The following is a 14,457-nucleotide window of genomic DNA, read 5'->3' on the forward strand; positions in this document are numbered from 1 at the left end:
CTTGCCGAAAGTCGAGCTTGGAAGTAGCCGAATTTGGACTTGAATAAAGATACTGACCCAACTATTTTCCCCCATTAGGTCATCCTGCTTGGAAGAGCCAAAAAGTAGGCAACCATTTCCGGCAGGATTGGGGGATAAAGGAAAGCTATTACTTTTTCAAGACTTAGTACACATGTCCCCTCCTGTAGGGGACAGGTGGGGTTAGGTACCCCTCCTCTGGCAGCCCTCTGGGCCTACTTCTGTTCTATCCCAAACCACACTATGCAGTCATTGTCTATGTGTCTCTCTCTCCCTTCTAGACTTGAGCTCCCTGACTGTAGGACCAGATACAGCTCATTCCGATATACCACCAAGGTTCAACACAAGGCCTAACTGAGAGCAGGCAGAACAAATGCTTGCTGAATGAATCAGGTGGTATTTGAGCAAGTTATTAAAAGGAAAAACAACAGGTGGATACAGGAAAAAGGTATAGAGGAGGAAGGAAACAAGTTAGTAAAGGCAAGGAAATGGGACCAAGAAAAAAGGCCAGTAATTTTAAAATTGTGACAGGGTATGTATAACATTTTTTTCATTGTTGTTATGGGGGTTTTCTTTTCCTTACAAAAATGGGATCATACTATAAGCCCTGTTCTGCAATTTGCTTTTTTCATATAACAATAAGTCTTAGAGGTCTTTCCAGGTGAGTATCTAGAGATATATCTTTTTCTTTTGATCTGCTACAGAGTATGGATGGATCATGAAGGAAAAGCTGTTTCCTACTGATGGACATGTAGGTTGTTTTAATTGCTTGCTATTATAAACAACACTGTAATGAACATCTTTGCATATGTCTGAAAGTAGTTTTGAAGGACTCCTAAAAGTTGAATTGCTGGGCAAAGGGAATGAACATTTTGTTTAAAGTGTAGATAAAAGGTATTTCCGTGGCTTTAACATTTTAATAAACTGGCTAAAAATAAAGATTATTCCTACTCATATAATCCTGTCTTTATTTAAGAAGCATATATCATGCAACCTTTTCATTAAGAGTTGGTTGAGAATGCTACCCTACAAAAGGGCGTGTGATAGAGTTGCACAGTATGTCTTATGTTTGCAGCTGGGGTTGGGGCATTTTAGAAAAGGCCTCTGGCTGGCCAAATTGGGGTCTACCTAGTAGTAAAACTCTAGAGAAACCTAACTCTAAGACATAGTTCTCAGCTTGGAAGTATATGCACATTTAAGTTTCTGGGGGCAGCTAACAAACTGGTCCCATAATAAAATGAAACCAATCCGTACTCTTATCAAGGAATATGAGAGATTCTGTTTCGTCACAACCCTTTCAATCTTTTAAATTTTGGTACTTTAAAATTAGTACTTCGCTGTTGTTTTAGTTACATTTCTTTGGCTATTTGTAAGGTTGAACATCCTTTCTCACTCATTAGCTGTCTACTTCTCTGAATTGTCAAATCACGTTATTTCTCCACTTTAAATGGGTAGGGCACCTTTTTCTTATTGATTTCCAGGAGACGATATAGACAGAGATATTAACCTTTGCCTGATGTCTATGTAGCAAATACTTTCTTCTAGCCTGTTGTTTCTGTTTTAACTTTGTGTATAGTATCTCTCGCCACACAGAAGTTCTTAACTTTAATGTAGTTGAAATTATTGCTCTTTACTTTATGGCTCCTGAGTTCTTAAACCCTGATCAGAAAGGCTTCTCCACCCTGTTATAAAAATATTCTGGATTTTCCTCTGGTACTTTTACAGCTTTATTTTTTGCATTTGTTTTTGTACAAGGTAGGGATTTAACTTAAATTTTTTCCAAATGGTAGCTAATAGTCCCATCCTATTTACTGACTTCCCACTGATCTGAAATGCATTCTTTGTCACAAATTAAATTCCCATATGAATATATGGGTTTGTTTCTAAATTCTCTATTTTGTTCCATTTATGTATTCCTCTATTTCTGTGATGATATAATATTTGTAATTTCTGTAGATTTATGGTAAGTTTTTATATCTAACGGGGCAAGTCCCCCCTCATTGTTCTTCTTTTACAAAATTTTCTTAGTAATTCATGGGCATTTACTCTTCCAAATGAACTTTAAAATCCAATTGCACAATTCCCAAAGAAAATACCACTGAAATTTTAATGAGAAATACATTGAATCTTTTGATCAAATTGGGGGGGAAAATGTCATTTTAAACCATACTGAATTCTTCCCGTCCAAGAATAGGATATGACTCTTGATTTATTCAAGTCTTATAGCCTTTGACGAAATTTTAGTTTTCTACAGAGAAGTATTTTAAATTTCTTATAAATTCGTAGGAATTTTATCTTTTTTTTTTTGCTATTGTGAATGGGAATCTTTTTCTATTATGTCTTCTAATTAGTTATTGATGGTATTTAGAGAAGTTGATGGTTTGGGTGTATACTTATCTTGTATCTACCCATCTCACTGAATTTTCTTACTAGTTCTAATAATTTTTCCTTTTATTCTCTTTGATTATCTAAGTAGACAACTATATCATCTTCAAATAATGCTAATTCTGACTCTATTTCTGATATTTATACCACTTATTTCTTTTTTTAATCCCAATGATTAAAACTTCCAGAAAACACTGGTTAGTGACAGTGATAGTAGTCATCCTTATTTTGTTCCCAAATTGAATGGAAATTTATCTAGCACGTCATTGTTACATTTGATGATTGTTTTTGGTTTCTGATAAAAATTCTTTCCAAGTTAAGGAGGTTTTCATTCATTCCTAGTTTACTGTACTAGTTATCTATTGCTGTTTAACAAATTACCCCAATGCAGCAAGAGATAACTAAGGCACTAAGGGTTTTTAAATCAAGAATGGATGTGTGATTTTGTCAGATTATTTTTTCAGCATTTATGGAGATAGAGTAAAAAGATTGTATAACTATTAGTATAATCAATTACAATAACAGCTTCCCTAATGTTGAACAATCCCTGCACTCCTGGGACAAACCTTCACTTGTCACGATACAGTCTTCTTTTAATATACTGATGGATTCAGTTGGAGAATCTGTAATTTAAAACATGTGTTGCTCTATTAATATGTGAGGCTAGACTATAGTTTTCCTTTTTTTTGTCTAAACCTGTCCAGTGATACCAGCCTTCTAGAATGAACTAGGAAGCTGTCCATCTTTTCCTATTAGCTGATCTTTCAATATTGGATAGAACTTCCATGATACCTGAAATTCCATAATACCAGCTGGGCCCGGTACCATTTCTGAGGAGAAAACTTTGACCATCTTTTAAACTTCTTCTATACTGTTCCATTCTATTCAGGTTTTCTGCCACTCCTTAAGTGATTTTGGTAATTTATATTTTCCTAGAAAACCACCCATCTCATCTAGATTTTCACATTTATTGGTATAAAATTACACAAAGCATTTTCTTATGACTTTTTCATATACTCTGAATCTGTGGTTAAATCCCCTTCATCATACCTTATTTTATTTATGCTTTCTTGCCTTTTTCTCAATCATAACTGCCAGAGGAGGGTCTGTCTAGTTTGTTGGTCTTTTCAAAAAACACCTCTTAGCTTATCAAACCTTTTGTTTTCTATTTCATTAATTTCTGGTTTTATATATAGTAATGACTTGATTCTGCTTTCTTTTGGTTGTTCTTTTTCTAGAACTTTCTAGACTCTTGATCAGAATAATTCGTTCATTTAAACTGTCTTGTTCTCTAATAAAAGCATTTAAGACTACAAACTTTCTTCTGGGAACCCCCATGGTCATATCCCATAGGTTTTGATCTATGACATTCTCAATTGACATTTATTCTAAATAGTCCATAAATTCCATTCTTATTTCCTCTTTAACACAAGTATTTTTAAACTTTCAAATGGACCTAGCCTTTTTGCCATTGCTATTAATATTTTATTTAATTGCATTATAATCAGAAAATGTAAAATGTGTTTTCAAATTAACTTGGAAATAATCTCCTTCCCCAAAAGTATAAGCAGATTGTTCTCTCTATCTAAACACCCTTCCTCATCCTATCCAACTGACAAACTCTTACTCATCCTACAAAACAGCTCAAATGTTATATATTCTAGGACCAACCACTCCCACTTGGCGGGGGCGGGGGGAAGGTATCTAGAGAAGGATTTTTAAGGAAGGACAAGCTACAAACAGGCTGTGAATGTCCTCTTTGGTCTTCTGGCCTGGTCCCCCAGTCACTCTCCTCACACGCTCAGACACCCATTCCACAGTCACTCCAGAGGCTAGAGGGAGATGGGGGAGGGGCTGGCAATGATATTGATATTTGTCTGGAGGGGTGAGGGATTGGGGGAGGGGTGGGTCTAGCTCTTACCTGCTCTCTGCCAGCCTGCCTGAGGGGGTAAGCTTCATGGAGTCAAGGACCTGAGTAGGACAGCAATACTGGTGTAGAGTATGAGACGCTGTGGACCTGAGAGACAGCAAGAGACAGAGAGAGAAAGAGAGACAGAGAGAGAGACAGGGAGGGAGGGGAGAGGCAGGGTGGGGAATGGGGACAAGGAGGTGAAAGTGAGTGGGGTAGGGGAAAGGGGAAGACTGGGAGGAATGGGTGGTGGAGGATAGGGAATGGAAGAGGAGGGGTGGGAGGGAGGGAGGGAGAGGGGGAAGGCAGGCAGGCAGGCAGGCAGGAAGGAAGGAAGGAAGGAAGGAAGGAAGGAAGGAAGAAAAAAAGAAAAAACCACAAAGTCAAGAAAGAGAGGACGGCACTCGAACCACAAACAGAACACAACGACAACAGGGGGCAGCAGAGACGAAAGAGCTGGGCTGGGCCTCCTGTGTTCCAGGTGACTCCGTGGGGACCTCGGCCTCAGAGACACTGGGACACCACAGTAGGGAAGGGGGAAGGGAGCCCTCCTCACACCAGACGCCACGGGTAGGGAAGAGGGGAGAGGGAAGGGTGGATGAAAGAGAAAGGGAAAAGGTGTATGGGGGGGGGTTCCCCCTTAGAGAAGACCCCTCACAAGAAAGGAGGGAGGGATGGGGAGAAAAGAGGCTCTGGGTCCAAAGCGGGGGAAGAACCCAGGCCAGGGCGGGGTGGGGGTGGTGCAGGAGACACTGGAGGAGGAGAGGGAAAGAGACAGAGAGAAACCGAAAGAGACAAGACAGAAAAGGAGAAAGAGAAGGAGGAAGACAGTGAAAGGGTGAGACAAAAGACACAGAGAGAAGACGGGGAGAGGCAGAGAGTGCCAGAGCAAAGGACAGGAGAGGCGAGGGCGGAGGAGAGCTGACAAGGTCTCAGTGGTCTTGGTGACAGGATGGGACTCGGGCTGAGTGGGCGAGTGGGGCCCAGCGAGCCAGAGGACAGGGTGGTTCTTTGCTTCTCAGGCCAGTGCTGCGCCCCCAGCCTGGGGCAGGGCCCAAGCTCCGCCCCCCAGCGCTGTGCTCCCACCCTTAGCGTGGGGTCCAAAGGCCCCTCTGCCTCCTGCTTCCCACGATTAAAGTCCAGAGAAGGGGAAGGGGGAGAAGAGACAGCAGGGTAGTGAGGCCGAGGGCCCTGTCCCTGCCCTACCCAGCACAGGGCAGATACTGGGAGTGAGTGCCAGGTCAGCCAGCCCCTGCCCCCCACGAGCCCCTGAAGGCAGGTTGTGGTCAGGGCCTGGCCATTCAAGAGCCGAAGTAAAGGCCAGGAGATGTGGCTGCAGGCCAGGCCAGCTGCCCACTATCTCGCTTGCTGCGAATTGGAGAGGATGCCTAAATCTTAGAACCTTAACAGAGAATCCTGGAATCTGATACTCTTCTTATCAGAGCCTCTGGAATAATTGTCATCAGCAGAACGACTGTTTCTCAGGTGCCATCTAAGTGCCAGTCACTGGCCCAAGTCCTTGACTCATTAAACCTGAGACTCAGAGACCCTTAGGCTGCTGGAATGTTGGTATCAGAGAGTCTCAGCTGTTGTGGACAGCCCCGCAGCGCCAGGCTAGGTGCCAGGGCAGCCACCAATCACACCCCTCACAGGCCACCGACTGCGCTGCTCAGGGCTCCAGGGTTCTTACAGAGCTGGGCACCCAGATGCCCCTGGGCTCACCCACTTGAGCTGGCTCCCTCCCCCAAGCCAAAGGCCTCCAAGAATCCAAGAGGAGAGCCAGGAACCAGGAAGCCAGGAGGCTGCTGAATCAGCAGCCCAGGGACCAGGTCCAGGCCTGGGCAGGAAGGGAGGGGGTCGGGCTGCAGGGTTGGGGGTGGGGGCCAGGTTCCTACCTGCTACTCCTCCCGGGGGGCTCCATGGGTCTGGACCTGTCCCGAGGGCAGGGCCCCTGGCCAGGGCGGTGCCTCCACCGCTGTTGCCACCCCCTCCTCCCCAGCCCTTCCCTAGAAGGAGGAACCAAGGAGGCGGGGCCAGGCCTGCTGGGCTATAGGCCAGACTGCAACTGGAAACTTTGCTCCTTCCCCTGCTCCCCCAGGAGGGCTGGGAACTCCTAGTACGAGGAAGCAGCTTTGAGAGCTTGAAGTGACTCCTCTCGGCCAAACCTCAGGCTGTGCTCACTATATGCACCTCTGTTGGAATCTCCCCAAGTACCCTGTCAAGTACATGTCACTAGCCCTATTCTCCCGAAGAGAAAATTGAGATGTAGAAACATTAAGTAACTCGGCACAGGTAATAGAGCTAGTAAGTAGCAGAACCCCAAGATCAGGACCTGGTTTGGCCATTCCCAAATCAGGACTCTGTCCCCTTGGCCATATTGCTGCCCTGTGAATACAGAAACCTTTCTATAGAAGCTTTTCACAAACATTCTCATCTTCCACAGAGTTAAAGAGACTCTGTGTGGTGGTTATGCTGGGATGCTCCAGTTCAAGTAAAATTCAAATCACCCATCTGGGGAAATCAAGATGAGGGCCCAGCCGATATTCTTGACCATTGCAATAAGCTCTCACTTTCTTCTGCGTTGTTTTCTGAACTGGCTAAGAGAAATGCTCCCTAAAGAGAAAAGCAAAAATCAGAAGACACGCCATTCACAATCTAGAGGCTGTTCTTCCAAGGAAATTGGCCCACCTGATTTTACAGAGGGGGAAATTGAGGCCTGGAGAGGGGAAGAGTCTTACTAAAGTTCATACAGCCAGTCAAACTAGAATCCCCATCGACCTACCACAGTAATCTCTCTCTCCTCCTTATGTGGGGGGCTGGAGAAAGGAGACAATTTGGAGGATTTGAAGGGTGTGGGGTTCCTGAAGACCTACCACAGTAATCTCTCTCTCCTCCTTATGTGGGGGGCTGGAGAAAGGAGACAATTTGGAGGATTTGAAGGGTGTGGGGTTCCTGAAGAGTACCCCAGATCCAGCTCAGAGGGCTCCTGTCCTTTCACAGCCCCAGAGCCCAGGCCCCTGGCTGTTCTGAGCAGAAGGCATCCCTGGGAGGGGCCAGGGGGCCAGTGATCTAGAAGGAATAGGAGTTGACAGGCAACAGGCCAGCCTTCCTGCCTTCCTGCCTTCCTGCCTCCCTGCTGGGGCAGCTGGTTCCTCTCAAGAAAGCCAAAGCTGCTGAGAGAGATAGGCCCTATGGACCACCGCAAAGTTGGCATCTATGGGCTCTTCATGGCCTCTTCTCCCTCTGCTCTGGTCTCAGCCCCTGCTTTTCTTTCTCTCTCCCTCAGCAACTCTCTTGGCTCTTGTGGCAGCCACACCTTGTGCCCATTTGCAGTTATTGTCCTAAGGGTGGCACCTGTGGCCCAAACCTTCACCTTGGCCTGGCAGAAGTTGAGAGACAGAAATTCTAGTCCTGGCCCTAAGGCTGATGCTGTGTGACCTTAAGCAAGCCCCTTCCCCTCTCTGGTGAGGCAAAGAGCTTACATTTTGGTGCCTGGCAGAGCTGGGTACAAGTCCCAGCTCTACCACTTTTCAGCTGGGTAACCCCTCTGAGGCACGGTTTGTTCATCTGTAAAAGGTGAGTGGCAACTCCTATCTCACAGGTTCTTGTGAGGTTTCAATGAGACACATATGCACATGCTGAAAAGTCTCAGTCTGAGCCTGAGAGAGTATGATCCTTCTCCCAGGGAGGTAGGGGAGACTCTTGGGAAACCTGTTTGTTTCAGGCAGGGGAAGATTTCTAGGAAGATACCTCTTCATCTGGGCCACTCTTGGAATTCAGGCATATCTGAGCCTGTTGGGGCGACTCATGTGATAACCCTCTAGGGGCTGAAGGGAAGAAGGAGCTAAGGGTGAGGAGCCTGACCCAGCCGCAGGGCACTGGCAGGGCCTTCGTTCACTTACACTACAGATCCTGTGAGCCAGGCACTGAGCTGGGGGACAGATACGGCAGTGACTAAGGGCAGTCAATGTCCCGATCTCATGGAGCTCATATTCAAGTGAGAGGAGACAGACATTATTCAACCACTAATGGAATTAAGCTGGGCAAAAAGTGGAGGTAGTGGGGGAGAGTGTTCCAGGCAGAGGAAACAACTTGGGCAAAGGACCTGAGGTGGTATTTCCAGGAACTACAAGGAGGCCAACGTGGCTGAGTGGAAAAAGCAAAGGGGAGATGAGCGAGACTGGAGATGTAGGCGGGGGCCCAATCATGCAGAGCCTGGAGGTCCTGATAAGGTTTCAGTATTTATACTAAGAGGAATTTGGAAGCCTGTGGTTCACGGATAGGCCTGGGGCGGGGAGTGTCTCTGAAGCCCCTAAAGTTGTATGAAAAATATGAGTGAGTATGAGTGCATTTCCGGGGAGAACATTGCTTTCATTAGATCCTCAGATGGGTTTGTGATCCCAAAAGGGCAGGGAAACTCCTTATATGAGTCCATTCACTAAGTGCTGACTATGAGCTAGTGTCAGGCATCCCAGGACCTTCTGTGAGCTGCCCCTCCCCACCACTTCCCCGTGGTCTCAGCCTCCCCCCACCCCACCTTCAACCTGTGCTCCACCCAAACAGAAGTGCCTACATTCTCTGCCATACTCTGCTGTCCGCCCTCACCTTTGCCTCTGCTCAAAAGACCGTTCCCCACCACCCTGCCCCCAGTGCCACCTCCCCACCTCGTTAGCTCCCCCTTGTTCCTCACAAGTCTGCTCAGAGGTGGTGCCCTCTGGGAACCTGACTCTGGGATCCCTCCCCTGTGTCCTTCCCACCCTGCGTTTCTCCAGCGCTGTCTATTCACATGCCGTTGCCCCTTCTGGTCCAGGAGCTCGGTGGGGACAGACACCATGTCTTATTCATTCCAGTGTCCCCAGCATCCGGCACAGGGCACCTAGTCAAACAGGTCAGCAGGTATTGAGAGACAGACAATCCACACTGAGGTAGAGGCTGCAAGATGGGCTGCTGGACACTAGAGGGCACTGTGGCCACTGGAATCCTGGCCTGCCGCTGGCACTAGCCAGGCTGGCCCAGGCTGGCCCCTGGGACCAGGCAGGCGGGGGAAGCATGGAAACTCTGCTCCTGGGTCCTGCAGCTCCTTGGCTCTGGGTCCAACTGACCGGGGTCCCAGTCCCAGCTTCCCAATTTACCTTCTGCCTCCTTTCCAGATTATCTCTCATGACAGCGTCATCCCACTGCAGATCCAGTTACAGTTCTTCACGAATGCAAGTACCAAACACTGCTCCACAGCCCTGGCACACTTTTTTGCTCTGTCTGCAACACTCTCCACTTCACCTCACACACACACCCCCCACCCCTCACCAGGCTAACTTCTACTCATCCACCAAGTCACAGTTTAGATGTCAGCTTGGAGAAGCCTCCCTGACCCTCAGGTTGTGTTGGGTACACTTCTGAGGTTCTCCCACAGCACCCTACACTTCGCCTGTAATTGTCTGTTTCCTTATCTGCTTTCCTACCAGACGGTGAGCTTCCTCAGAGCAGGATTCTATTATTCATCATTGTATCAACCACATTTAGTTTAGCACAGTGCCTGGCATGTTGTAGGTACTCAAGAAATTGTCCCATGACTAAGTGAATGGATGGATGGACAGATGGATGGATGACCTCGGGCAAGTCACTCTACCTCTCAAGGTTTCAGTTTCCTCCTCTGTAAAGTGGATCCAATCACCCTTACTTGGCAGAGCTGCCAGAAGGATTAAAGATAAGGTGTGTGGAATGCTCCTTAACAGTACCTGATACATAGTACACATTTTCTGAATCAAAGCATTTATTAAGTTGAAGGAGGCTTTGCCCTGAGCCTGGGATGATCTCTCCCACTCAGGCTTACCACCTATATGTGGAAGATGGACTTAACAATAATAAGAAAACTATCATTTTTATTAAAAAATAACAACAGCACCTGCTATGTGCCAGGCCAGAAGTAGGAGCTCCCTAAGGAGGTGGGCAGTCTCCAGTCTCGGCCAGAGGATGCAAGGCCCGGGCCGAGCTCAGAGCCATGGGCATTGCCCCTACATCTGGAGAACAGTCATTACGTGCACAGCTGGTTCCAAACTCTTTACTCATAGGTGAAAACCTGTCTAAGGTTCCCTCTGTAATTAATGTAAAAACTGCAGGGTTTGTATTAATGGAAAAGTAAGCTCGAGCGTCAAGTTGATAATATTGATAATGTGTGCTTGTAATTCTATACTGAAGATAACTATAAATTCAGTCACTGCACTAATAAAATGTGAAAATTCCTGAAACAACCAAGAACTTGGTAGCAGCTGTACCATGAGTAGCATTATGCCAGTTGTTCTGAGACTATGAAAATCACCGCACACTGGTGGCGATGGTAATATTCACTGTGCACTTAAAGGCTGTTTGGGCACAAAATAAGGGGAAAGTTTTAGATAAAACAGGGCATTTTGATGCAAGAGCATGGAACTTGAAAGCATAGTGAGCAAAGGTCAACTTGCATTAGAGTAGGAACCAAAACCTTGATGGACGAGCAAGCTTATAATCGTGGGCCTCTGAGCAGACTACTCCCCAGGCTCTGACCTCGCTTGTGAACACATAAAAGCTGTGGGCACTGTAGAAGAAACACCAAGTCCAGAGTATTTGACCTCTACCCTCACCCACTTCTAAGAGAATCCACTCCCACCTACAGCCCCTTGCCACCTCGTTTACCACAGGATGGACAGAAACGGTGCTGTTCCATGGGGGTGGGCCCTGAAGCTGGAAGGTCACATAGCTTCTAGGTTGGCGGCCACATCGGCCACCTGAGAGCAGAGGAAGCCAGTCCAGAGAGAGGAGTCAGTGACAAAGAGATGACAGGGACCAGGCAAGTCATGAAAGATGGAGAGAGACAACGCATGAGCCAGGGAGATGCAGAGAGAGAGAGAGAGAGAGAGAGAGAGAGAGAGAGCGCAATTTTCCTCCTTGACTTCTTGGTCCCACTTCCAGTTGGCATGAGGCCTGGCTATACATCATTTACTGCTCTTAGATTCTGTAAGATGTAGCCTCACAATAGTTTCCCCCCCACCACCCTTTATTCTTGAGTGCGTTTGAGTGGGTTTCAGTTCCCTGCAACAAAGTGTACCCAGACTAAGACAAGGGAAAATTGGGGATATAAGTGCAGGGCTTGCATAAGCAAAAACGCATAAAGAACACTTAGGTAGGGAGGGGTGAATGCAATTATAAAGCGTTTGTGTTTGTTCACCCAAATGCTCCCTCATTTCCTGACAGTTGCGACCACAGATACATGCTACAGTCGCACACTCACATACACTGACATTCAGTGGACACCGAGACAAATGCAGCAACAACCAGATCTGCTTCTATGGAGACACCCTGCCGTGCATGGACACCCACCAGCACGCAGCGCTGCCCCTGCGTTCCTCACACCCGCACAGATGTGGAGCCACACCAAGAACACAGTGGTGCTGCCCGGGAGGCTCGGGCCAGGAACCGAGGCTCAACTGGGTTCTGAGCAGCCTCCCTCCCCAGCTGCCAAGTGACTCATCCCCAGGGCTGCTAATTAAAGCCAGGACAGAGGGGACAGAGAGGAGGGGAGGGAAAGAGAGAGAAGGCAAGTTTATTTTGGTGCCAACCAGGCATGCAGCCAGCTTAGGGGTCACCCACTTCCTGGGGCTGGGCCAGGCCGGGGCAGGGGAACACTAACAGGAAGGGGAAGGAGGACCCCCTTACCCCTTCTTGCCCCTCGTGAGCTTCCTGGAAAAAGGTAACTCCTTTGGGAAAATTACCCATCTCCCTCCCCCCCCCACCTCCCTCCTCCTCCATCCCACAGTCAGATTCAAGTTCTACCCCCTCCAGCCTCTTGTCCTTACAACTGGCTTCTCCTCATCAACACACTCCCATTTGGGCTTGCCAGAGCTGGCTCATCTGTGTCTGTAGCCCGCTTCCATCTCCCCCATGGATCACCCAACACAGGCCTGGTACATAGGGAATGCTCTGTTCGTGCTTCTGGAAAACAACTGGGTTAACCCCGGTATAGCATGGTGACCGCAACTCTGATGGTCTGGAATCCGATCTGGGCTCTATGGGGGGGGGGGGGGGGCGGGGGTAAATTATTTTAACTCTGAAAGCCTCAGTTTCCTCACCTGTAAAGTGACTAGAATATATACTCTATAGGATTATTGTGAAGATGAAGTGAGAAAACACAGGTAAAGTGCCCGGCATGGTGGCCAGCATATATGGGCTTTAGCTATCACCCAGTATGTGCTGCTGCCGCTGATAAATTATGCCCTGCCTCAGGCCTGGGGTAGCAGCAATTATACAGAGCTGAGTTCCAAGCCTGGCTCCACCACATAGGACCCAGGGGAACTCAGACAAGCCACATAAGCTCTCAGAGCATTGGCTCATATGTAAAATGGGGATTCACAATATGACACCATAAATTTACTGTAATGATTTGAGCCTGTCAAGGGGAACCCAGCTCTCAGAAGTGGCTCCATGCATTGCAGCAGCGATTACTAAGGATAGCAGGAGGAGCGCAGACCTGTGGGGCCAAAGAAGCCCAGGAGCGAGGAAGCAGTCAGGGAAGGCACCCCAGAGTGCACAGGGCTGGAGTTGGACCCACCAGAGCCAGAGAGCATTCAGCAGGCGGTAAGTGACAAGGTTCCAGGAAAAGGAAGTGGTGGGAACAGAGAGCTGGGCAGGGCAGGCAACCAGGCTGCGCTGAACAGGAGGCAGCACGCGAGGGAAGATTTGGAAGCAGCTGGGGCAGCTCTGGGGACTGGCAGTGTCTTGGACATGTGGATGCGGGAGCCACGGAAGGTCTGTGAGGTCTCAGCTACCCCAGATTGCCAGGAGGTCAAAACAAGAAAGAATCTTAGAGATTACCTAATCCAAACTCCCGTTGGACAGATGGGGGCACTGAGGCCCAGAGTGGGAGGCCTCCTCTGGGAACAGAGCCAGCATTGGCTCCTCCTCCCACTTCTCCTCCCGACAGCAGCGGCTCCTGTTGCCATGGGGACGTCCCTGGCTCTGCGGGTGTCAGCAGCTCCCCCGCCTCCTCCCTCCTTCCCTAGCAACAGGCCACCTCCTCTGGCTCTCATCCTTGCGTGCCTGTCAACCCCGGCCTGGTCCCCAGGGCCCCCAAGTTCCAGCCAGACCCTCACTGCAGCGGTAGCACCTCTAGGCCTGGGCTCCCTCCTCTTCTGGTGGTGGAGGTGTCAGCCCCTCCTGCCCCTCTGTCTTCAAGTTCTGCACCTCTCCACATATCTCAAGCTTGACTGCCCCATAAATGACAATGCATTGGGTTAGGGGATGGCGGAGGGCACTACAATATGTTGAGCCACCATTTTATGCTGAGCATTGCTTTAAGTTCTCTCATCAACCCAAAGAAGTCAGAATTATTGACCTTATTTTACAGATGAGGAAAGTAAGGATCAGAGAAGCCAAGTGACTTTGCAAACAACACACAGCTAGGAAGCAGGCTCTGCTGAGAGCTAGTTTGTGACCTTGAGCCATCGCCAGTCCCTTTCTGGACCTGGATTTAAGGCGCCTGTAGGTCTGACAACTTCTCATGGATCTACAGGAAGTCCAGGCACCTTCCTCTGGCCACAGCCCTTTAGCAACACCAGCTGTTCAGCTCTAATTAGACTCCACACTTCCTCTGGCACCCCATACCTGGAAGCCCTCATGCCTGGGCCCTGCTACGGGGGGTTTTCAATCCACCGACCCTGCTCATTCCTTCCCATTCCACTTCCACAACAGCCGAAGTCTAGCTCCTTTCCTTCGTGTTCCTTCTACCCTCCTAAACTTTCCCCTCCACACACACAATGTTTATTAGATGACAACCCTGGGGCTCCAGGGGGGAAAAAGATCTGTTCAAAGTCACATAACTAGAAAGCGACCTGGCCATAAATGGAACCCTTTGCCCAGATCCAGTTGCTGCCCTTTCTGTGCTGCAGAGCCCCACCTCTCTCCTCCAGCCTCCCCCAGCTCCCACTGATGACAGAAGGTATCTGTGACCCAGTCCCGACCAGACCAGTTCTGAACTTTAACACTTGCTCCTTTCCTGCCCAGATCTGTTTTAGCCCGACTGACTGCCCCCACCCAGCCCCCCTCACCTCCGATGCCTGCTGGTTTCATTTACAGGGATGCCCTCCTTACACAGTCTGCGTGTCAGTCCTCCATGA

General features: G+C 48.2%; 1 protein-coding gene across 4 annotated transcripts in view; it reads right to left on the bottom strand.

Moving 5' to 3' along the window:
• The window catches only part of IQSEC2 (IQ motif and Sec7 domain ArfGEF 2), a 75,618-nt gene that overhangs the window by 34,516 nt on the left and 26,645 nt on the right, over positions 1-14,457 (bottom strand). The window contains exons 1-2 of one of the 4 annotated variants that reach the window (XM_032620200.1): positions 6,208-6,333; positions 4,325-4,420 (exon numbers count right to left, since the gene is read on the bottom strand). The exons of 2 other annotated variants lie outside the window; for them this stretch is intronic. In XM_032620200.1, coding sequence (XP_032476091.1) covers positions 4,325-4,420; positions 6,208-6,233 — 122 coding nt within the window. In that variant the 5' untranslated portion in view covers positions 6,234-6,333. Of the gene's footprint in view, positions 1-4,324; positions 4,421-6,207; positions 6,334-14,457 lie in introns of those variants that run through there. One more of the 4 variants, XM_032620199.1, reaches the window with a different exon arrangement.

Source organism: Phocoena sinus, chromosome X (assembly GCF_008692025.1).
Source record: "Phocoena sinus isolate mPhoSin1 chromosome X, mPhoSin1.pri, whole genome shotgun sequence".
Taxonomy (NCBI): domain Eukaryota; kingdom Metazoa; phylum Chordata; class Mammalia; order Artiodactyla; family Phocoenidae; genus Phocoena; species Phocoena sinus.